The sequence below is a fragment of the Strongylocentrotus purpuratus genome, unplaced genomic scaffold (genome assembly GCF_000002235.5).
Source record: "Strongylocentrotus purpuratus isolate Spur 01 unplaced genomic scaffold, Spur_5.0 spur5_scaffold_9, whole genome shotgun sequence".
Lineage (NCBI taxonomy): Eukaryota > Metazoa > Echinodermata > Echinoidea > Camarodonta > Strongylocentrotidae > Strongylocentrotus > Strongylocentrotus purpuratus.
The window spans coordinates 29,418,737-29,444,156 of NW_022145615.1; the positions used below are offsets into that span (position 1 = coordinate 29,418,737).

Below are 25,420 nucleotides of genomic sequence, written 5' to 3' on the forward strand. Positions count from 1 at the left end.
GCGTCTCTGGATCAAACTTCCCTCATTCTTAAGAAATAGTACTTCACTAGATTTCTTCAAAAAACTGAAAACATACCTGTACAACACCTCTTAAATTGTTGATAGTCTTAAGAGACAGCGCCTTGTATCCTTTGGAAAAGGCACTATATAAATCCAATTGTTATTACTATTATTATTATTATTATTCGACTTCTGCCGATTGAACTGAACATTATCTTTACCTAGACAGCTCCTGAAGTCATCTGCTGGTCTGAAACCCACGAAGCAATCACATAGGTAGCCTCCCTCTTGATTCTCACACTGTCCACCACCACAGATATCAGGGTTGTCAGCACACTCATCAATATCTGAAAAGTTCATACAAAATGATACAATCAATGAATCAACAAGGGCTAAGAATTTTAAATAAATGATGTTGAACTAACCAAAGAAAAACATGAAATGACACTTTTAATATGAAATATTAATGTTCATGTACATCTAGAAGAACCATTTTGATGTCTTAATCTTAAAAGCACATGAAGAGTGCCTACATTCCTGAAAGCATTTGTCTTCATTACCTTGAAGCAGCACTTACACTGGAAGAAGAAGCATATTATTGTCATAACAATCAAGGCAATCACATCAGGGACTGCTGGTGGGGCAAAGTCATGTGCATGGTAAGAAAAAAGCTGAAAGCTGAAACAGTAATTATTACACCAATCTAGATTATAAAGACAAATATTAAAATGGTAAGTGCTAAAAAAAACATTATACAGTACTCTATGACACTAAATCCACATCCAGAAAGGCTTTTGTGTAATTATGCAGACTATAAAAGATTAAAAAGAGGAGATATTAGATAAAATAGAAGAAATATTGTCATCACTTGTCCACTGCAAAGAAAAGAACCATAGAAGCAAGCAACTCACCAACACATGTTCTGCCGTTGACTCTCAATGAATATCCAGATTGGCACTGGCATTCATAACTTCCTTGTGAATTGACACAGTTATGATCGCAGCCACCATTGTCCATATCACATTCGTTCATGTCTACAAGAGAAAAAAAAACAAGGAACACAAAGCTTTTTACAAGAAATATACTAAAATAAATCAAAAATATACAAACTGTAACCTTGTACAGAAAGTGACAAATGTAAAATATAAAACAAATACAAGTTTTATTAACCTTTTCAGTTTTCAAAGTGTAAAAACCCTGCTCAAGTCAGTTTATGGAGGAGTTGCTCTTTTTTCTTATAACATGGAATGCATACACCTAAGATTACACTTCTAAAATTTAGTTGTGTCTAGACCTACAACAGAGAAGACAAAAGAAAATATGGGAAGTCTTATAAATAAATACCGGTAGTGCCTTGTTAATAACTAAATTGTTTGTAGGGGTTAAAATGCAATTATCTTTGCGAAATATTAGATCATTTATGTATTTCTAACCTGTAATGACTTTGTCACCTTCAATTATTCAATATGATTGTTTAATAGGAATTGATGATTACTACATTCCAAATAAAATGGTTTTAAGTTTATACATTATTTTGTAATTAATCCCTACCTTAATTAAAACTAGGATGTCAATATTCAGACTAGAAACAGTAAATGGATAAAACTTGAACTTACCTTCACACGCCCTGTAGTTTGCTGTTGGCCTGAATCCCGGATTGCACATGCATCGGTAGGTACCAACGATGTTGTGGCATTCACCGTTGGAGCAAATACCTGTGCTGATGGAGCATTCATTGATATCTGTTGGAATTCATAAAAACGAAACAGACCTTGGTAATAACATGGTTCTTCAAAATGTAATATGCATCAATGGTAGATGACGTAAACTATGTAACTTACTACATTCTTTCCATCTTCCGGTAGATTTAATCACTTGTACATGTATATCTCTTCTGGGCCCCATTTCACAAAACCTTTTTTCAATGACGAATGACAAAAATCTGTGATAACTCTGCTGTTAACCAATCAGAAGCAAGGATTTCAGTAACTTATAACAAAAACTGTCATTTGTCACTGATGACAAGTTTTGTGAAACAGAGCACTGGATCTTCCTTTACTCACCTTGTAAATATCTGAAGGTGCACAAAATTCTCAGTTTTTTAATGCAAGGGTTTGAGAAACTAATTGATTCAGATTCCACCAAATTAGTGCATAAGTGCATTCTAAATCACTTTTCGCCAGAGTTTTAGTCCCTTTTTGTAAGTCTACCACTTGCTGCATGTATCAGTAAACATAACACTTTGCTTTCTAAGTATGATAGACTTGATTGAACGCACATTCAAACCACATGAAAGCAAACCAAAACAACCAACCCAACAAGTTGCGTCAAAACTAACCCAATTGATCCATCAAATAATGAACCAATCAATCAACCAATGTAACAAAAATCAATCAATAATCCAATCAAATTTTGAAAAATGGATACAGTTTATGACTACTTAAAGAGACGGTTGAGTTCTGGGAAGAGGTGAAAAATAATTTGTGAGCGTTATCACTGTTACTATGCAAGTGTGGAAGAACATCAGAGAAAAAATGTTCCCTGAAAGCATGGCTCTTCAAATGCTTTCATATTCTAAATATGGCATATACAGGTGTGATATCATAAAAATCGGGATGGATTTTTATGTCACATGTTCGTGTAGCCCCATATACATTTTTCTGTGTACAGTGCTTGTAACTTTACAAAGACTAGGCAAAATGTCTTATCATTTTGATGATTCCAGAACCTTCCAGTACACACCAGTATATATATGCTAGAGGGTTAACCTTTTCTGATCGATTCCACAACGTTTCTTTCACAATGCAATTACATGACCAGAACTCAACTTTATCTTTAATGAGTACTTACCCCTACAAGCCTGTCCATCTGGTGTCAGCTCTTGTCCCAAGGGGCAGTCACATCTGAACATTCCTGGTAAGTTAGTGCAGGAGCCACCTCGGCAGAGACCTGGTACTGTCTCACACTCGTTTATATCTAACATGATGGAAAACAAACATCAAACCATCACTCATAATCTCATGAAATGAAAGATATTGTTGACTAGTCCACAAGCTACATGAACACAGGACCCCGTTGCACAAAACTTACCATTGATTGTAACTTTGCCATCAATGGTCACTGCCATGGAAACCTTGATTTTGATTGGCTGTTGAGCCCTGCTACCAATTGCAATTGATGGCAAAGTTACCATCAATTGTAAGTTTTATGAAATGGGGCCTAGCTGATAAGGAAATGTTGTGAAAGTGCAACAAAATAGTGATTGACATTCTTGGCTTATGATTTCATTACTAGAAATGTAAGAATTTCACACATATAATGACTTCTGAAATTCTCAATCTTCATTATTATAATGTTAATTGTAGACATCAGCAACAATAATAGAAACAGCAAACCAACGACAAAAATCAATGCCAAACCTCAACAAACACAATGTTAAAACATAACCAATATTGACCACAATATTTTGTATTAAAAATTATTTTAAAAAATTGCTGTGTAACTGATAAATAAAATGATCAATGATGCCAATCGAAGAAGAACAGCCAATTCATTCAGTCCTACATGTATTCATTGTCTGTGATGAGTTCGTACATACATACCCATGCATGAGCGCATAACTGGATGAGCTTCAAATCCTTCATAGCAGTTACACCTGAAGTCTCCAGGAGTATTCTCACAGGATCCATTCCCACAGGCACCAAATGTGATTCGACACTCATCAATGTCTACAGAAAAGAAAGGTGTAAAGTTACATAGAAGAACTGCATGTATTACCCCATCTTAAAGCCTATCTGCACTAGTTTGGCCAGGAGGGATTAGAACTCCCTGCATGGTCACTGACAGGTGGTTATCTCATCAAAGTAGCTCTCAATTAACATGGGGAAATGAGGATCATGGAGGACCAATGGTCACCGATTAGGCACTGTTTGCTATATAGAGGGCGCAAGTAGCTATAAGTAGTACAGTGGGGCTTTTAATCATGATTATGCTCAGTGCTCATGTCTAAATCATCTTGTCTGTCATCATATCACGAGAAACCCGAAGGACTCAGTTGAAGTAAAATAATTTAGCCCTTAAACAGGATATTACAATATATTCCCACATTTTAATTAATATTTTTACAAGTTCAGAAAATGTATTTGATAACCCCTAAATTATTAGCTAGACAGCAACATCATTATCATCTACATCATTAGCATGCACAGGTTTCAGTATTTAAAAAAAAAATGATCATTACCATTTATATCATGAACAAGTTTACAAAAAAGAGAGGAGTATTAAATAGAGAGAGAGAGAGAGAGAGAGAGAGAGAGAGGGGGGGGGGGGTGGAAAGAGAAGAGGTGAGAAGAAACGTAAGAGCAAGAAATAGAGCAAAAAAGAGAGACAGAGAGAGGGTCGAAGGAAAAAATGGAGAGAACGATATACCAAGAAAATGAAATATAAATTGTTGCACATTTGATTTGGAATAATTGACAGCAATGATTTCTAGACTTACCCACACACTGATAGCCAAACTCATCCATAGCAAAGCCTACATCACATACACAGTCATAGGATCCAATGATGTTGGTGCATTCTCCATATTTACAGATTCCATCATATGCGTTGCATTCATTGATGTCTGTACATAAAAGAAGCACAAAGAGGTTATGAATATAATATTACAAGCACTTAGAATTTTAAATATACATTTTGCTGAGTAACTAGCAATGAAAGACAAAAAATACACAAGAGTAAAAAGCATTTTAAACCTAAAAACTAAAAGAGAACTTGGGGAAGAAAATAAATAAAAATCATATCCAAAAAAAAATATCACATGTAAAAAGAGAACCCTAAAGTGCTCCTGTGAAAAAAAGAATTTTTCAGAAAAATTATCCTACTAATGAATATCAACAATTCATGTAATTTAAAACAAAAATAAATCAAAATGTACATTTCCACAAATTTTGAATACTATCATTTGTTGGATAGCCCTAAATTTTCACTAAAAGAGTTTGTTTGTAAAGATAATACATCTTTTTCAATATTTTAAAGACAGGTTGCAACTTGCTCAAGAAAATTAACCAATATTCAACTGTGCAGCTTGTAATCCGTATCTTACCATTGATGTAGACAGTGCCATCCAAAAGATCAGGGCGCGGCCTGGTATCAGCAAAACCACGTCCTCTTGGGCATAAGACATCAAACTCAACTACATGGCAGGATTAAAAAGAAAAAAGAAGAGACACTTGACAAAAATATGTCACAAACAATCAAGCAATTGAATATCCTTTTTTTTCCATTTAAGGGTTTAGAATGCTTATTCCCTAGAGAAATTCAACATATTTTGCCCAATCCGACTTTTAAAAACACTACATTATTCTAGGGTGACTTCTTGTTCTGCTGCCAGCTTTTCAAAATCTTCAATGAATCATCAAATTTGTATCAACTAAATTATCTTGTCTAACAATTCAGTATGTGAACAAATCATTGATAACCTTCCTTACAAAATTTATATTTTGAACAAAAGCAAAACATGTGTTGATCTTTGCAAAGTGCATAAACACAAACAGAGACAATTGAAACTTCACTAGATTGAAATTTTGGCTGAATATCTTTCATCCTTCTCACATGTTATCTGGGCCCTGTTTCATAAAACTTGTTATCAATTAACAACTGCCACAGATCTATGACAAATCTGCTCACAGCCAATCAAATGCAAGGATTTCAGTAGCTTATAACAACTATTGTTACTTGCTATTGATAACCATTTTTATGAAACAAGGCCCTGGGGGGGGGGTGTTTCATGAAGATCCTAAGTTAGAGTTAACAATCATGGAAAGCTGTTAGCATCTATGAAAAGATTTTGTACAAATTCTTTTAAAAGGCATAAAATCAAATCATTCATATTTTCTATTATCAAGGAGATTTCATGTTCTTGATGTGGAATTTATAAAAAGTTTAAAATACTTGAATTTTGGCTTTTGAATCTATTTTATTTTAAGGCTACAAATAGCTCTCCATGATTTTTAAGTCCAATTTGGAATTAAGTTTGACTTAGGATCTTTGTGAAACACCTTCACTTCTACACAATATGTTAGAAACATTTGTATGACGGTCAACATACCACTGCCCTCCTGTGGGCACTCATAGCATCTTCCCTGGTCACCGTAAGAGTAGCCCAATGAACAACAGCATACAGAGTTCCTGTAGAGACCCGGGATAGGACTGGAACACTGGCCTTCAGAGTAGTCCAAGAAGCACTCGTAAGAACGCAGGTCTGAAAGACATTGGGAACAAAGAGAAAACATGATGGTGATACAGACAAAGGAGAGAATAGGAATGGTATGAACAGATATTCAGAAAATGAACCACAACAAATGAGAATATGGTGAGTATTGTAAATTGAAGAAAATGTTAAATAGAAGATGGATAAGTACAATATGTCTGTGAATATGACTCTCTCATTTAGCCTACAACACATTAATTGACTTTACATAATTCTTTGTTTTCCTTTCTTATGCCATTTGTTCTCTCTTCTCTCAATAGTTTAAGAAGAAAGGGATTATTCAGTTCACGAGCACTCGTATGTATGCTGAAGAAAATGTTAAACTGTTTCGTCTTGTGAAGACACTCTCAACGCCCACTCAATCTTCACCTCTTCCAGATCATTCTTCTGATAGTGAACTCGCCAACAGATTTGCTACATTCTTCAGGGAAAAAGTCGCCAAAGTTGTATCCTCTTTCCCTAATGTAGTACCAGCACCAGCTTCAAGATCTTTTGCTCCAGGCCCTCGTCATGAACTCTCTGATTTCTGCCTTGTATCCCTCTCACAAGTCAGGAAGCTCATCACTTCACTTCCTTCTAAACACTGTAAGCTAGATCCGATTCCTACCTGGCTTCTAAAGGAAGTCCTCGATGAACTCCTTCCTCACATAACCAAACTGTTCAATCTCTCGTTATCATCCGGAATAGTTCCAGAGTCTTTTAAGACTTCTCTGCTTCTTCCCCTCCTAAAGAAGCCGAGTCTCGACACGAATGGACTTAAGAACTACAGGCCCATCGCAAACCTGCCATTCCTTGGGAAGGTTTTGGAACGTATTGTGTCACTACAGCTGAAAGCCCACATTGACAATCTTGGTTTGTTTCCAATCCACCAATCTGCCTATCGGAATCATCATTCTACTGAGACTGCAACTGTCAAGGTCCTAAATGACCTACTTCTAGCTGTAGATAAGGGTAATGAAGCTGTCCTCATCTTGCTTGATTACACTGCCGCATTTGACACTAACAACCACGACCTGTTACTCCATCGCTTAGAGAACGACTTCTCCATCACCGGCACCGTACTTCAATGGATTCGCTCCTATCTCATGCACCGAACTCAGAAGGTGATCATCAATGACACCAACTCGGAATCATTTCCCCTCATCTGCGGCGTTCCTCAGGGTTCCGTGGTCGGCCCCCTCCTGTTTATTCTTTACACCAGCCCTCTCTCAAATGTTATTAACCTTCATCAGAATATTCAACACACTATGTATGCAGACGACACCCAGATTTATGTAACTCTTCACCCAAACAGCAGGACAGTAGCCGCGAACAAACTCACCAGTTGCCTCAATGAAATCAAAACCTGGTCTTTTCAAAACTGTCTCTGCCTTAATGATTCAAAATCTGAAATGATTCATATTACTTCTAAATTTCGGAACTCAGACCCCTTTCCTGATCTTGTTATGAGTGATGGCTCTCTCAGTTGTTGTGCTTCTGTGCGTGACCTTGGTTTAAATATTGACAGCAATCTTACTTTCAAACAACACATTAGTAATATTTGTAAGTCTGCTTCCTTTGGTATATATAAGATCAGTAGAATCAGGAGGCTACTTGACCGACCCACAACTTCAAAATTAGTCCATGCTTTTGTCTCGACCCATATCGATTACTGTAATTCTTCTCTTTCTGGCCTCCCTCAGTCACATCTAGTCCCACTTCAAAGGATACAGAATAGCGCTGCTCGGCTTGTGACTCTCTCGCGTAAATCAGAGCACATAACTCCAATATTGAACTCACTACATTGGCTTAAAATTCACCACCGCATATCCTTCAAAATTCTTCTCCTGTGCTACAAAGCTATCAATGGCTTAGCCCCCTCTTACCTTTCCGATCTCATATCCTTACGTTCCCGTACGTCGTCACGAACACTTCGTTCATCTTCCACATTACTGTTAACACCTGGACCCCGCACTAACACCCGGTATGGTGACCGCGCCTTTTCAGTTATTGCCCCCGCTCTCTGGAACAAACTGCCCGCCTTTATTCACTGCGCCCCCTCTGTATCTCAATTCAAATCTCTACTCAAAACCTATCTTTTCAAATTGTAAATTGCAGTTGTGCGTCGGTCAATGGAGGTGCGCACCATATTTGTCTTTATTTAGTTGATTGCCACTGTTTTTCTTACCTTATCTATGTTACTTTTGTATTTTTGCTTTTTCTTCTAATTTAATTCTACGGGTTATAGTCTTCTCTTAATCAGAACACTGTGCGCTTAGAAACATCAGTATTAAGCGCCTAATAAATGTTATGTATTATTATTATTATTATTATTGACCTGGCCAAGCTTTCAAACCACTAACGTAAAGAGCTAACTCACCGACGCAGTTTCTTCCGGAGGTATCCAGGGTGAGTCCCTCTTCACATACACATCGGTAGGAGCCCATAGTGTTCTCACATAGCCCATTGTTGCACACCATCGGGTTGAGTTCACATTCGTTCAGATCTGAAGTAAATAAACATCAAAACATTACACATTGTACATATACAGTGAAACCTGTCTATAAAGACCACCCAAGGGAGACAAGAAAAGTGGTCTTTATAGGCAGGTGGTCTTTATGTACAGGTGCTTATAGTACATGTTTCAATGAGAAATCTTTTTCAAGGGAAACAAAAAATGTCACCAAAGCAGGTTTGACTGTATATACATAATATGTCTTTATAAAAACTATAGTACACCAATATATAATCTACTTGTAGCTTGACTCTTTCCTCCATAAGGTAGAACTCATCAATTTGATTTAGTTGGCTACATGTACATGAACAAGTGATAAAACCATAATCTATTTTCACATTTCTTGTAAACTATTGATAAGGAAAAATGTAACATTATCTACATATTGATCAAAAAGCACCTATACCTAGGAGAAAAACAAAGCAAGCTTTCAATCACTCTCATTCTCCAGTCTTCTCAACATGGATCACTGATTGGGGATTACTCTATCACTGATGTGAATGTTTGAAAGTGTTTTCAGCTACTGCAGTGTAAAAACGTAACAATGTCTCGTCACATATTTCTTGTTGTTGCAGATAGTCTGACATTATCCTTCTCCTACTCCTTCGAACTTGCAACCAGCAGTACAAACCAAATCACCAATGTCAGTCTTACTATAAGGAGGCGTGATAGCTCAGTTGGTAGAGCAGTGGTCTTGTAATCTGGCGACCCAGGTTCGAAACCAAGTCAATGTGCTAGTGTCCTTTAGTAAGGCATTAATCCTCATTACCAGGTCCCTCAGAGAGGACCTAAAGCCTTTGGTCCTCTGGTTGATTACTAACAAGCATTTATGCTTTCTTAGCAGTCAGGTAAAATAACCACCACTACTACTGCAACTCACCAACACATTCACTGTTGATCTCAGAGAAGCCCCGAGGACAGTCACCGAAAGCAAGAGGGCAGGCTTCGCAGGGACTACCCCAAGCTCGGCCAAAGGTAGAGCAGCATTCATCTCTCCTCATTGGTCCCATGATGTCAGCCTCGCACTGACCGTTACTGATGCGGGTCCAGCAAGTGGCAATGCGGTTATCTGTCGGGTGAGACACAGAGAAATTAGGAGACATTAATTGACTTTACAAAATGAATTCAAAGAAAATAAGATATGATATGAATAAAGAAATGGAGGAGACATGAGATAAAACCAAATAAAGTGGGATACAGGCATGGACAGAGAGAAGGGCAAGGAAAACAATACTGATGGAGAAACAAAAGACATAGACAAATATACACATACAATAATACAGGAGGGGACAAAAATAATGCGATGGGCGGAAACAGAGGGAGAGAGGAATGCATAAGGCAGGTATAATCAGAAGGTAAAGGAAAAGAAATAAACAAACAGAGGAATGAGGACGCAAGAAAATCAAATGGAAAAATTACAGTATAATTGAGAAGTGCCTTCAATTCTTTGACCTTACATGTGAACGAATGTGAAGTTAATAAATCAATATAACACAAGACACCTACATGTATGGTTTAATATTGAATACAGCCATTTTTAAGTGGAGTTCGTTGAAAGAAGGTAGGGCATTTTACTAACATGAATATTGCCAACAACTACCCTTCATATGATAACTTGAGACTTACCGACACAAATGGTTCCAGTGGGGTCTAATTCAGTGCCGGGATAGATACATTCACATCGATAGCTCCCTCTGGTGTTGATACAGCGACCATTGTTGCAAAGACTTGGATTCTGACACTCGTTGACATCTTTGAGGAGAAAATGTACATGTATGAACAAACAATACTGTTAATATTCTAATAAGGTTTTTCTAGAAATACAATAGTTTGCGTATTCTGAGCTATGTGATATTAAAACCTCTCTTTCAAATCAACGTTCCTAATAGAAAACTGGTCAATATAATTTTAAATACACAACAGAAAAAATATATATTAAGGTGCTAAACTAAAATGACTATCGTTTTATATTAAACACTTCCATTTATTTGCACATTACATGCACTTTTCATTCACATTATTCAAAATGACATTCAATTTCCACATTATAACTGGTCAAAAAAGAGTTTAGAAATACACATTTACACATCTGGAACATCTAATTCTGTAACAACATGTCTTACAGTTACATTTTTTCATCATTATGTTTGTAATTTCTCTTCGATTAATATGAGTAGATTATTATAATCATGAAAACCCACCTTGACAAACTGAGCTCCTTGCATCCAATTCATAGCCATCTGGGCATTCACACACAAAGCTTCCTGGGGTGTTTCTACACGCACCATTGTGACAGAGTAGTCTGTTGTAAGAACACTCATTCTCATCTGAAAAAAGGGCAAATTGGATATTAAGTAAGACAATGCAATCATGCACTAGTATATATTTCTTCCTCAAACAGGTCTTAATGATTTGTTGAAATTACAGAACTCAGTGGACATCTTGTTATATCACACTGATAGAATCACAACCATAGCATAAAAACTATGGACTTTTATCATGAAAAAATAGTCTCTCTCTAAACAAAAACCAGATCGTTAAAACTCAAAGCTATTGTGAGATATTAATTCTGAATCATAGCCATAACATTGTTTAACAGTGCGTTATGAAAACACCTCCCAAGGTGACAGAAATGTGGCAGCACTTACAATGTGGAAAGACTACAGTTTACCTACAACTAACTTATGGTAAATGAACAGATTCTGACAGCTTAGAGTCCTGGCTAACACAAGATAGTCTTCTAGAATTATGCCAGAAGGAGGGAGGGGACCTTTGGGAGATTCTTTTGCCCCATGGACTATAAACCATTAGCAAGGTTTACCGACTTACCAATACACTCCTTGCCATCAGCTTGGGGCTGGAATCCAGAGTTACATCTACACTTGTAGTTACCAGTCAAGTCCTCACAGACGCCATTGTCACACAGGTTGTTGAACAGTGTGCACTCATTGATATCTACATGAAACACAAAAGAAGGTGGTTAATCTTCCAAATATAAGATGGTGAACCACTATTTAATACACAGGAACAACAATTATTGTAATTTTACTGCTCTTTTGGTAATCCACAGGCATTTAATAGTTGATTGTTTCTTTCTTTTGTTATTGTATTCATTACTGTGCTTTGTTTTCTGATTTCTTTGTTGTTATTATTATACTTCTTTATGTTCCTGGAAATGAAATAAAATAAACTGAAAGAAATATAAAACAAATAAAATAAAATCAACAACAACTAACAAATTTGTTGTTTGCTGCTCCAAAAACAAAATTATTTTATAAGAAAGCAGTCCAACAGGTCTGCATGCATGAACTATTTTGAGTGGGATAAGCCTGTTGGATATGATTTGATTTTGGACATTGAACAAATTTTCCACAGACTCCAGTCCAGGTTATCTAAGTTTTGGTACAGTCAAACCTGCATTAGTGACCACCTGTCTACAACAAGCACATTTTTTGTTTCCCTTGAAAATGGTTTTTCATTGAAACATGTACTAAAGGAACCTGTCTACAAAGACCATTTGATGTGTTTCCCTTGGGTGGCCGTTATAGACAGGTTTGACTGTATTACGATTAAAGCGACTGAATCTTGTAGAGGTGACTTACTGATTCTCTGGCTTGTCCACCCGGTGCCATGTTTACAGAGCTGCTCAAACTGCAGCGTACCCTGCGGGGGGCAGGATTCACAGTTTGGTCCCCAGCTCAGGGCCTCTTGGAGTAGGACAGCACTACAGCAGCAGGATGAGATGGTCATCTGACCCATAGACTGGTGGGTGCATCGGCCAAGGTCTCCGTCCAAGAAACAGAAGCCACGACGGTTCTCTGAATAAGACATTAGTTAGTTACTTCTCAGTAAAACCATGTGAAGAAGTGATTTGACTGCGCATACGCAAGGTGAGTTCTCTTATGTGAGTTCTTACGGAGACTCACAAAATGAAATTACATGTACATTTTGAAATGCACTGTCTCAAAGCAACTGGGAAAAGATTGTTCATGTCGTACGTACATCTACATATGTTGGATTTGGTGTACATTGTGGAATTTTGGAATCATCGTTCAATTTGAATGAGAAATTCACTGAACTTTCTCCAAATCTCATACGCTGCACACTGAAATGAGTACATGTCCTTTATACCACATACATGTGTGGCATGAGCCTTTGGTCCACACTTTGTTTAATAGCTAGCTTTCATATTTCAAAAGTGTTGGTATTGAAGAGCAATCATTTTCAGAGCGCATTTTTTTCTGCCATTTTCTTCCAAACTAATATAAAGAGAGCGTGAAACCTCACAAGTTCTTTATCACCTTTACTAGAACTTGACCTTCTCTTTATAAATATTAAGCAATACTTTGAGAGTTTTGCATGTTCTAAGTATTCAATTGTTTTGAGTAATATGGTAAATACAAGGTTTTCAAACCTCCTAGTATTTCATGACATTTCAAGCAAGACACTTAGATAAAAAGGTACAAAGTAAATTTTATTGACAAATTCTCAAATTGCTCATACTTTATTGTACTAAAACAATAATTACCTGACCTTATTCTCCAGCTCTACTATCTAAAAACCAAATTTGATGATTACTTACCGACGCAGGTGCCATCCTGTCCTGTTGCATAACCCACAGGGCACTGGCATTGATAGCCTCCCAACGTGTTGATGCAGAAACCCAGAGGACATGGATTGGTCTCCTGAGCACATTCATTCACATCTGAAGCAAATGAGGAAAGAAAAACTTATACAGACAAACCTCACAAAGTAAATGAGGAAGAAAAAACTTATATAGACAAACCTTCATGAAGCAAATGTGGAAAGAAAAACTTATACAGACAAACCTTTATGAAGCAAATGAGGAAAGAAAAACTTATACAGACAAACCTTCATGAAGCAAATGTGGAAAGAAAAACTTATACAGACAAACCGTCATGAAGCAAATGTGGAAAGAAAAACTTATACAGTCAAACCTTCATGAAGCAAATGAGGAAAGAGAAGAGTACATAGTCAAACCTTCATGAAGACCACCTAATTATAAAGACTACATTTCTTTTCTTTCATTGGAATAATGTGTGTCATTGGAACTTGTAAAAGTAAACCTGTCTACAAAGACCACCTGCTAATAAAGACCACTTTTTGTCTCCCTTTGGTGGTGGTCTTCCTATAGAATTATGATTGTATATTATCATCCAATGTGAGCCTGTAGGGCACTATATATTATATATAATGTGATATAGAGGAATGCCCTTCTGTTCTGGCTCTCATTAGATAGTCAATGGCCTTAGTTGTCTTGATATAAATATAGTGCACAAAGGCTTGTTTATTAGTACAAAATGTTGTGGAAGAGGATAAGAATAAAAAAGGAAAAGAGAAAGGTAATTAAAGAGAGAAATGCAGGAGATAGATATATAGATGGAGAGAGAGAGAGAGAGAGAGGGGGGAGGCAGAAAGAGCTCTAGACACGGAGACAGAGAGAAAAAGGGAGTAAGAAAGAAAGATGGAGGTAGGGGAGAGAGGGAGAAAGAAAGTGCAAGGGAGTGATGGGGAAAAGGAACAGAATAGAAGAAGAAGAGAGAATGAGAGAGAGGAGAAGAGAGACTTAGTTAAAAGGGGGAGCATAAGTTCAAGAGGCAGATAAAGGGAGACATAGAGCAAGAATATACTAGGTCCATGCATAGAGACACAGAAAGAGGGGAGGAATCTATAAAATCCTAGTTTTGTTCGTATAACTCATTATAAGACTGAGTCTGCTGGGGTTACTAGGTCCCCAGGCACCTGTATCGATTTGCAACAAGAATTCCAGGCTCATCCCAGTAGCTTTCATAGGTTAAAGGTCAAAGTGATTGACATGAACACAGAAGCTCAGCTTTCTCCCCTACTCTCTCTCTCTCTTCCTCTCTCTCTCCCTCTGTCTCTGTCTATCTATCTATCTATCTCTCTCTCTCTCTCTCTCTCTCTCTCGCACACACACACACACTCTCTCTCTCTTCCTCTCTCTCCCTCTGTCTCTCAGTCTATGTCTTTTTCACTCTTTCTCGCATATGATCTAGTAGTATAATGAACATTTTCTGTCCACAAATGTAGTGAAGGGTATGGGGAGTCAAAGAGAGAGAAGCAGGACTCGAGAATGGGAGGCCAAAGGAAATATCTGAAATAGTAGCTTGAATTGGGGGAGTGGGTGGTTGGCTTAAAGGGAAAAAATCCCTCTTGGGGGTAATGGTTACCTTCAAAGTGGAAAATCCTACCCTGTTTTTAATAACAATGGATTCAACATTTTCTCACATCTGTAAATAAACATTCGTCCAAATTTATGGGAACCTGACAACTTTGATCCTTGAAAGTCTGAATACCAGGCTGCATCCATTTTCAGATAGTAATGATCTGTATCGCATATTTCACATTACAGTAAGAATCAAACTGATCGGTGTGAATATCTTTATGAGCAGGCTACATGACGGAATGTCGAGGCCTATAAATCATGATTATATGACATTCAATACCTCTAATATATGAACATTTAGTATTCAAGAGTACTGGACAAGCTATCTTGTACATGCTGGCCTACATGCAGATATCTGCATTGAAGCTCAACACCGCTCATTTGTGCTAACAATGTAAAAAATATTTTTTTAAAGGGAGACATACATGTAGCCTACACTTCTTTAGAGTAGAGTTAAAGAGAAATGACACTACGTAGGAAAATAACCTTTCTTTGTATCAGATCATTTACAAAGGCATATTACCCTAAGCAATGAGGGTGAAACTACATGCTCAGAACAAATTCGTTAACAGTCATCTTGATATTAATAAACTTCTCAATTAGCAGCTGCATGTAATAGTGCCACACAATGGAGCAATTCATTCAAAGTTCAAAGCGTTACATAATATTGTAAAAATCAAGGGAGAAGCAAGCAAAAAGACAACATACAACAAGGCTTTTATTTTGAATAACAAATCAGTTATCAGAGTCGGACATCCTCTGGCATATAATGTTTCTATAAACCTGCCACTATGTGTGTGTGTTTTGTGTCTTTACAGACGTGTATCAATCATATACGATTATTTAAGTCTGGGGACCGACCTTTAAACGTCACCATCCGAAAGACGTGACTCAGTTTCGAACCTGTGTCCTCAGCTGAATCAGTTTGTAACTTCCACTGTTAGCTGGATTACAGGCGCACGCCACAACGTCTAGTTGTGTAAATTCAATGGATATAAATATCATGATATAATACATTTACTTTTGTTTATAGATGTTGTCAGGTGTCATGGTGATCTGACATTTGCTCCAGCGACAATTGCTTAGGGCTTAAGTTTGTAGAAGGCATTGGGTTAGGGTTAGGTTTAGGTGTTGGGCCAGAGTTTGAGTTACGAATTTGATTGGTACGGGAAATTGATGTAACACAACTGTCGCAGGAGCAAATATCGCTCAACTGTTGCACACATAACCCTCTAACGCATAACATCTCTCGATGTGCTACACTCACCAATGCAGACGCCTGATGATCCAATAGCTTCATAGCCTTCAGTACAGATACATTCATAGGTACCGGGAAGATTCTCACATTCTGCATTCCTACATCTATGTGAGCCCAATGTGCATTCATCAACATCTGGAAAACAGCAGAGATGAGAGGAATAGAAAAAATGGTTGGTTACTTGCGTGTTTCAAATACAAGCTTTGATTTCCGGGATATCGCATTGTTTCATTTACTGAATGATATACTGTATTTGCCATTGATTATGTTAACTATTATAATGTTTAGGTAATGAGAAGGAAATAAATATGAAAATGTGAAAATTGAATCATAAGTAGAGGAGGAGCAATCAAGAATTCTCAAGAAAACTGTAAAAGAAAGGGAAGAAAAGAAGAAGAAGTAGAAGAACAAGAACAAGAACAAGAAATAAAAGAAGGAATAAGAAGACAGACAGAAAGTGAAAACAGCAAAAGAACAAAATCTACTTTAATTCCTTCCGGTTCCTTTGACAGATTCCTTATCCCTTTAAGGAACCATCTGCAGGAATAGCATCTCACATTCTGCGTTCAACTCTTAAATGTGTTTCTCATTACGGCAGCAACCCGAGGTCACATCAATGAAGATAAAGATCAAACAATTGACCAGGGGGTCAGATAGAAAGCAAATGGATTGACCTTTCAATTACAGAGGGCACGTAACAGGTGCATTGTGTGACAAAATGAAACAAATGTTGGGAGCATGATTTCCCTGATGACATAATTACATTGCCCTTCCAGATAGAAAAAAAAGAAAAAAGATAATCTCACAAGCGAGGAGCATGAGTACTTTGAAAGAAGCAAAAATGTTGTACTACTACGCAATCAGAAGTATAAACAACACGACATACGCAATTCTTATAGTCCTAAAATTGACAGTTCTAAAAACACTATTCATAAAACAAAATGAAATATAAACATATCCTATGGCCTATTGCAAAAGCTTATCTTGCTATTACAGTCATATGTAGGTCAACTAGGATACTTCCTCTTTGAATTTGGTCCACAGCAGGTATGTACACATGTCAATGAGTAAGTGTATACCTCCTAGTCAGCTCTCAATAGTATTGACCTTGCTATATTAAGGTCACAGTCAACCCACTGGGGGATTTCCCCTATTTTTCTATTTACAAATTCTACTCCCCAACAACTGTACGGGTTAACAAGATCAAGAGAATAGTGGGTCAACGGCTATTCCATTGATATGAGTGACAAGAATGCATGCAGTATCATGAAATAGGAACTAAAATAAATTGTCAGAACTGTTTACTTTCTGTTAAGGAATATTTTTCACTAATGATATACAAACAGATGAAGCACTGCTCTTAGAATATCAAATATGAACTGAGTTTGAATCAATGTATCTTCTGTTTTTGCTTGAAAAATAATCAACTCTGTGTTTGTTTTACTTTGTAATTTTCATATCCACAATTCTTTGAAACAAATACATTAGGGAAAATTGCCCAAAATGGTTGATGAAATGTTGAAAGTGATTGCAACTGAAAGGTCATGTGATTGTGAGGTTCTATCCCATTTAACCCATCGACCACTGGATTCTCTCATTCCATAAGCTCTGTGTGTGAATTACCTGGTTCCCTGACGCAACGCTCAAATAATCATGAAAAAATAACAAAGTTAAACAAATGTAAAAAAGGTAAATCAAAATCCAACATATGAGGTGCAAAAATACTTACCAATGCAGTAACGTCCATCTATTGATTTCTGATAGCCCTCGAAGCAATCACATGTATGGGAGCCGACAATGTTCATACATGTACCGTGGTGGCACACATTAGGGTTGGTACGGCATTCATCCACATCTACAAGGAAAATAATGCAAAACAATCAAAATTAATCCTTTGAATGAAATTCCACTGGAATTCTAAAATGAAAGTGTTGGGCGTTGAAATAACAGCTATCCTACAATAATTATGTTTTTGTAATTACTTACATTGTACATCGAAACTTGAATAAACATTAAAAAATCCACATTCCTGACATACAGTGTATGTGTCTAACCTTTAACCCTTACTGTACTGGGGGGGGGCCTGGGAGGCCCCCCCCTCGACATTTTCAGAGATTGCGCCGCAACCGCTTGGAATTTTGAATTGTCGTTTCATGACTTTTTTCCCTCAAGTCTTACGCACATTTTGATACCATTTTCGTCGAAATCGGATACACCTGTAAGGCGTTACATAACAATTAGTATGCGCATGTCATCAAAAAAAAAAAAATGAAAATGAAAATCGCATCAAAATTTGCATAAATTATCATTATTAATTACATTAAAACAACTTTTTTGTGTTAGAAAAGAAGTTTCATATGAATAATGAGTTTCAACATACAAAAAGTGGAGTTTGACACGTTTTCGGTAAAATGCATAAAATTAGCGCATTTTGCATAATTAATTAGGCTAACGATAAAAATTTGCATATTCGGAAAAAACTAATTATACCATCTTGTTCCTTACGTAAATATCTACAAACATGCAAATTTTTGTGTTCATCGGACAATCGACGGCCGAGATCATAGGGGGGGGGGGCCTCCCAGGCCCCCCCCCCCCCCCCCCCCCAGTCAGTGGGTGCTCAAAATAGCCCAGTACAGTAAGGGTTAACTGACTACATCAATATATCAATTACAGTACCTAACAATTGCTGAAAATGTAAATATCTTGAATTGTTTTCAGTAGTAACAGAACCTTCTAGTGCAACAAACTTTCTGGAATTTCAGATGCAATTCAAACCCCCAAAGTTTCATACAACAAAATAATTGAATCACAACTGGCACAGCAGTGAATTTTGGCAAAATGGGAAATTTATTGAGTGAAATTGGCTGTTGTTTACACAATTCACAAAACTTTTTATGTCACAAGGATGTCTAGTTTTAAACCGCATTTGACACAATTATTCACTAATATACCAAGCAATGGACAAATCTGACAAACTGTCAAGATCTGAAGTGGAAATCACTTCAAAGTGTATTGTTACATGTACGATGATATTATCACGACTTACCTTCGCATGACCTCTGATCGAGAGATAACTTATATCCACTGGGGCACACACAACGGAAGCTCCCATCTGTGTTCTCACAAGCTCCATACCTACACAGGGACCTGTCTCGGCACTCGTTGATATCTAGTGTCAACAACAAACAAGAAGAAATATGGATAGTTTTGTTTCATTGTCAGCTCTTTGTATGATGATGAATTAAAATAGTTTCATATCTTAATTGACATCATTTACGTGTACCATCAACAAAAAAGGATATTTTGGAATGTTTCATTATAACACAAGTACTGGAGCATTTTTCAGTCCAAAAGGCTGTGTAGCAGAATTACATGAAAAGATAGCCTCATGAAATTTCTTTGTGAGTTTGTGCCATAGCATAGAGTTCTTGTTGTACAATCAACATTCATTTTCCTATTTCTGGATACTATACTTTGATCATTTTCTTAAAACTTTCAAGGATTTCCTGGCATTTTAATTCTATGACAAAGGGATAAATAGTAAAATAACTTCAAAACCGTGTCAAAATTAAAGACAGACAATAATTTTTTTAAAGTAAATAGTCAGGGGAACATTTACTGCATATTCATAACTTTATATTGAGCATGAGGAATCAACAACAAAAAAGAGAGAATGAACAAGAAAGAAATAAAGATAATAAAATACACAACTAATTACAAAATACAATGGTGAAATATACATGTATATACTAGAATAAGGAATATATACAAACTAGAGGAAGAGAATTTTTTTTTTTTAATTTTTTTTTTTAAAGATAACAGAAAATGAGATTATTTGATGAAGGAATTGTGTAGCCTTTGCCTACCTTGGCATGTGTACCTGCCAGCATTCTCATACCCCTCAAAGCATTCACAACGATATTCCATGACTCCCCCCAGGGACACGCACAGACCATTGCGACATATGTTAGGCACCATGAGACAGATCCCTTCAGGGCGGGGCGTGATCTTTCGTGGAGGGGTGACTGTGGGTGGGGTCAGTGTTACCACTCCAGGTCCATCGGTCCTGGTCTGTGGGTTGGGCGTTCTCCTCGGCTGGGGTGTGGTAAGTTCTCCTACACCTTCGCACAGTCTTCGGTAAAGCTCTGAAATAATAAGATAGGTAGAGTTAGAAACTAAGTGTATTGGTTAATACTATCACATCATCAGAGATGCTAGAGCCCTAGAAATTATTGTCCTAGAGCTTCTGTACGATATAAAACCTAAAAAAGAGCCTGAGGCAAACAGATGACAAGGTCTGAAATCAGGAAGAAGTCTGAGAACTGGTATATCTTTGTTATGAAAAATACCAGAGTTATACACTTGAATTGGAATATATGTTGTAAGAAAGGAACAGAATTGATATAAAAACTGTAAGTCTATCATTAAATGGCTTGCAAGAGGCAATCACCTAAAGGTAGAGTTGCCCATCATCACATGGGTTACTGTAGAATGGCCAGAAAATATCTCAAGTAGGCAATTTGATGAAATAAGTTCCTCATTATTTGTTTAAAATTACCTCAGACTGATAACAAATACTTATCAATCTACTACATGTTATTTGTTATTAATTTTTATTTTTGTCATTTCATAAGTCAATAGTCCAGGGGGTGTTTCACAAAGATCCTTAGTCGAACTTAACTCTAAGTTGGACTTTTATGGGAAGCTGTTAGCATCATTGAAAATATTTTGTAAAAATGATTTTAAAAGGCATAACATGTTGATTCAAATCATCCATCTTTTCTGTCGTCAAAAAATATAATGTTCTTGATGTGGAATTTATGAAAAGTCTAAAATACTTCAATTTTTTATAAATTCCACATAGGATTTCCACATCAAGAACATGAAATCCCCTTGATAACAGAAAATATGAATGATTTGAATCAACATGTCATGTCTTTTAACATAACTTTTACGAAATATTTTCATAGATGCTGACGGCTTTCCATAATTTTTAAGTCCTAGTTAGAGATAAGTTCAACTTAAGATCTTTGTGAAACACCCCCCTGGTGTAATTTTCCTCACCCTCATTCTCTGTCCGGCATGGACTGCAGTCACTTCTTGACAATCCCCAGCCCTCGGCGTGATCCACTGAGCAACAGCAGTCGAGGAAGCTCATCCTCACAGCCAACTCTTGACTGCAGGAGGTACCCCGAGAGTTCCTGTTACGGAACCTCATGTAGCAGTAACCAATCTCTTCAGGAGTGACAGGGGCTGAAAGTAAACAGATCATAAATCTTGTCATCATGAATATCCAACATTGTCTGCACTGGCTTGCCATGGCAGAGGAATCCAATCTAGACTTGTCTAGAAGAACTTGTACTCATGCTGGGAATAGTAGAAGACTTTATCCAGCAGAATAGGAGCTATATAGAATGCTAGTATAATTTTGAGACAGGAAACTTTCAAAAATCACTAACATTAGCCTTTTTGACAGCAAGAATCTTCTTCAAATTATTGAAAATTTCATGGTGTGAATCCTACTTGAATCTACACCACTCATAATTTTCATCACAGGCCCAATATGACAAACGTTCAAGCTCCCATCAATATAATTATACCTTTATGGTAAAGGCCTTTATGGTAAGGCCCAAAACTCCACAATATACACTTTTCCTATACTTCCCATCTGTGCTTGTGTCTTGCATCTCGTATAGACTCAAAGGCCCGAATTCACAAAGGAGGTTTGTCGACAAACCTTGGTTTTCTTACGTCATATGACGTGTTTTTACGTGTTTTTTACAAACCTGGTTTGTAAAGAACAAAAGGAGGTTTGGCGAAACAAAAGGAGGTTTGTCGACAAACCTCCTTTGTGAATTCGGGCCAAGGTGTTGACATACTTGTGCACTTGCATCATCACTCTACTTCAACATTTGTCATATAAGATAAACCAAACCAACAATTCTTGAGCTAGTAATATATCTTCTTTAACTTACATGTACATGAAAAGCAAATAAATTGCACTTCACAAGTTCAGGAACATCAATCACTGAACCAATGAACAACAACCTCAAACCCTCAAAGTTAATATCCCACAATGTCAAACCTAAGAGCCTTGGACTGACCTCAAACAGAGGCCGAAAATTTAATTCACGATGAGATTAACAATGACTGTAAGGGATAACAATAACACAGCAGTATTTAAGTACTTTTCAAAACCATAACTTCACAATCTGTGAGTGATCTAGAAGACTCAAGAATCAAGGAGAATTTGCACTTTGAAAAGATTGAATTTACAACATCAATTTTTCATCAATAATTTGGAGAAGATTATTGCCGTTTAAAAAGAAGGCTATTGTTAATGATTTTTGAAAGTTTCCAGTCACAAAAGTTATACTAGCATTCTATATAGCTCCTATTCCACTGGATAATATATAATATACTCACTGTTTGGGGTGTCAATATCGGTGCAGTGATGACCATCTTGACCCAAGAAATATCCCGGATTACAATCACATCTGAAGCTCCCCTGTGTGTTGATGCAGCGTCCATTCTGACATAGGTAACCTGTCTGACATTCATTCATGTCTTCCAATGAAAAAGAATAACTGTTTTTAGAAACAACCATCAATTATCGAATGAAAAAGAATATGTGTTAAAAAACAACCATCAATTTAAATCGTTTTAAAATTTAAAAATATGCCGGAAATTTTGCAACGACTCAGCCAGCCGCTGAATAAGCAGGGGGGGGGGGGGGTGCCACAAATTTAGCAACGACTCAGCCAGCCGCTGAATGGGGGGGGGGGAGGGTACAGGGTACACATTTTTTAAAATTTTTACAATCAAACAAATTTGAGGGAGGGGGGGGGGGGAGTTTACCCCCAAAATCCCCCCTCCCCTGCGTACACGTCTGGATGTATGCATGCTAGCTTGAATGTAAAATATATAGGCCTACACACTCTAAAGATGTTAATAGAGGGCCAACTAAACTACAATTTATTTGTATTTCTCTTTCAGAATATGAATCAAATTTTTATAACAATAACTTTTAAGGTTAAACGTAAACTGGCAACTATTAGAGTTGTGAACAAGATGGGGTTTAGAGGTTGATGACATCCACATGAAAACAATCACATGATGACTTCTAAATGTTAAATTCCAGAGCAACACCCTTTGGATCAACGATGAGCACATCCCTAACTCCCAAGAGAGGAAGACGGTGAGGTATGAGGAAATGGATGATATTGCCTTACCTACACACGATAGAGTACTCATACTCAGTTCAAAGCCTGCGGGACACTGGCAGGCGTATGACCCTTGGGTGTTAGTGCATTGACCTCCATCACAGAGACCTGGGATCATCAAGCATTCATCAGCATCTAGAAGATGATGAAATTAAAAGGAAAGCTCTTTGGTAATTAAAGGCATTGACTAACAATGTTAAATCTGAGATGCATGGCCCTTCGTGTTATCAGTGTCTGTGATATGGTGTAATATTGAAGCCCTAAAAAATTGCGCTTCAAAATAATCAAGAAGTGCCTCAAAAAAGTAAAAATCTGTGAGTGACCGGTTTTACAATACTTGTTTTCCCCGATAGACTGTGGTGTTATGAAAACCATTAGGAAAACGCAAATTTGATTTTGATTTTTAATCATAAATATCTTGATAATCAGACAGGCGATCGGCTTGTAAAAGGCATGGGGTTCCTGACTGACCTAAAGGTTTACAATTATTATGGCAGCATGGCAGTTTCAGAATCTGAGACAAAGTTACCCTATCCCTTTGAAGAGAAATGTTGCTTCATGGGATGTTCATACCGGTATTCTAGGAGATGAAATTAGGCATATGATTTGCTTGCACTGTGGTGCACAAAATATGTCTGGCTGAGCTCTATGCAAATTGTGTGTCATACCAAAATCAAAAGATATTCAACAAGTTTAATAGAGGAAAAAATTCTCTGATGAATTACGAAAAAGTTAACCTAAAATATCAGGCATTCATCAGCAAACTAAGAGGGAAATTTACCATGTATTCCATTCTATATTCCCTCTTAGAATTGCTGATCACCATTGAGCCAATTTACACAAATAGTTATTTTGGGAAATATCAAGGCTATTTTATCCGTATATCAACATATAAAGATTTGTGAATGATATTAAATGATTGGGTAATTTATAGTAATGATAAGCAATTCTATAAAAAATGTGACAATCATTTAATTTGCAGTATTTTAAGACCATGAAATGGATACATAGGCTCTTAAAACAATAAACAACAAAGAGCTTAAAACATCTTCATCATCACATGCAGCTATTTGATTTGATTTATTTATTTATTTACAACTTAATATTCCCAAATGCATATTTTCACCCACCAATGCACTGTCCAGTTCGTCCATTGAGAATATAACCCCTGTCGCATGGATTATCAAAGGTATCACAGTTTTCACATGGGTCCCCCCATCCCTGGCCGATGGTAGCACAGCATAATGCCTTGGTGCAATGCAAGCCTTCTACTCCGGCAGAACAGTAGCCATTGCTTGTTGATTGGAGGTAGCACACGCCTGTCCTGTAGTCTAGGAAAGAGATATGGAGAAGGACAATGATTCAATGTAAAGCACTTGGAAATAGTAGTATTACTATTGAGTGTTATACAAACAATCCTAAAAAAATAATAACAGCTACATTATTTAAATGCATATATATCCATCCCAGGGCACTGCTCAAGGCCACTGCAAAAGAACTACATTTACTCTAACTTTAACTCTAACTTTAACTCTAACCTAGTTCCTAGAAGATGATAAAGAAAAGAAGAGAGAGGTAGAAGGGGAAGAGAGAGAGAGAGAGAGAGAGAGAGAGAGAGAGAGAGAGAGAGAGAGAGAGAGAGAGAGAGAGCAAGATAGAGAGAGATAGAGAGAGATAAGGGAGAATACACAAACTATTTTTGAGCACTGTAGCACAAAATCCCAATGGAAATCGAGAAGAAAATTGAAGGAAAGAGGCCCAAGGTAAAAGCACAACTCTCATTCATTAATCATTCGGTGAAGGTAGCCTTTGTTGAAACCTTGTCGGAGAGTGTAGGCCTGTATTGTGTGTACACATAACAGAGGTTCTAACAACTAGGATCAAAGCCAACTCTGTTACACTTGTCCATTCTCCCTTTAGGCTAGATGTATTAAACAGCTGGTGCAGTTGGATAATAACATCA

General features: G+C 37.1%; 1 protein-coding gene across 3 annotated transcripts in view; it reads right to left on the reverse strand.

Annotated features, from left to right (window-relative positions):
- The window catches only part of LOC582487 (fibrillin-2), an 88,382-nt gene that overhangs the window by 36,386 nt on the left and 26,576 nt on the right, over positions 1 to 25,420 (reverse strand). For all 3 annotated transcript variants that reach the window (XM_030977242.1, XM_030977243.1, XM_030977241.1), the window contains 23 exons: positions 24,588 to 24,788; positions 23,467 to 23,592; positions 22,661 to 22,801; positions 21,299 to 21,487; positions 20,101 to 20,379; positions 19,281 to 19,403; positions 17,961 to 18,086; positions 16,241 to 16,366; positions 13,348 to 13,470; positions 12,368 to 12,583; positions 11,595 to 11,720; positions 10,967 to 11,092; positions 10,392 to 10,517; positions 9,646 to 9,834; positions 8,631 to 8,756; positions 6,110 to 6,262; positions 5,105 to 5,194; positions 4,499 to 4,624; positions 3,603 to 3,728; positions 2,851 to 2,976; positions 1,617 to 1,742; positions 912 to 1,034; positions 222 to 347 (listed from right to left, as the gene is read on the reverse strand). In XM_030977242.1, coding sequence (XP_030833102.1) covers positions 222 to 347; positions 912 to 1,034; positions 1,617 to 1,742; positions 2,851 to 2,976; positions 3,603 to 3,728; positions 4,499 to 4,624; positions 5,105 to 5,194; positions 6,110 to 6,262; positions 8,631 to 8,756; positions 9,646 to 9,834; positions 10,392 to 10,517; positions 10,967 to 11,092; positions 11,595 to 11,720; positions 12,368 to 12,583; positions 13,348 to 13,470; positions 16,241 to 16,366; positions 17,961 to 18,086; positions 19,281 to 19,403; positions 20,101 to 20,379; positions 21,299 to 21,487; positions 22,661 to 22,801; positions 23,467 to 23,592; positions 24,588 to 24,788 — 3,339 coding nt within the window. The remainder of the gene's footprint in view (positions 1 to 221; positions 348 to 911; positions 1,035 to 1,616; positions 1,743 to 2,850; positions 2,977 to 3,602; positions 3,729 to 4,498; positions 4,625 to 5,104; positions 5,195 to 6,109; positions 6,263 to 8,630; positions 8,757 to 9,645; positions 9,835 to 10,391; positions 10,518 to 10,966; positions 11,093 to 11,594; positions 11,721 to 12,367; positions 12,584 to 13,347; positions 13,471 to 16,240; positions 16,367 to 17,960; positions 18,087 to 19,280; positions 19,404 to 20,100; positions 20,380 to 21,298; positions 21,488 to 22,660; positions 22,802 to 23,466; positions 23,593 to 24,587; positions 24,789 to 25,420) is intronic.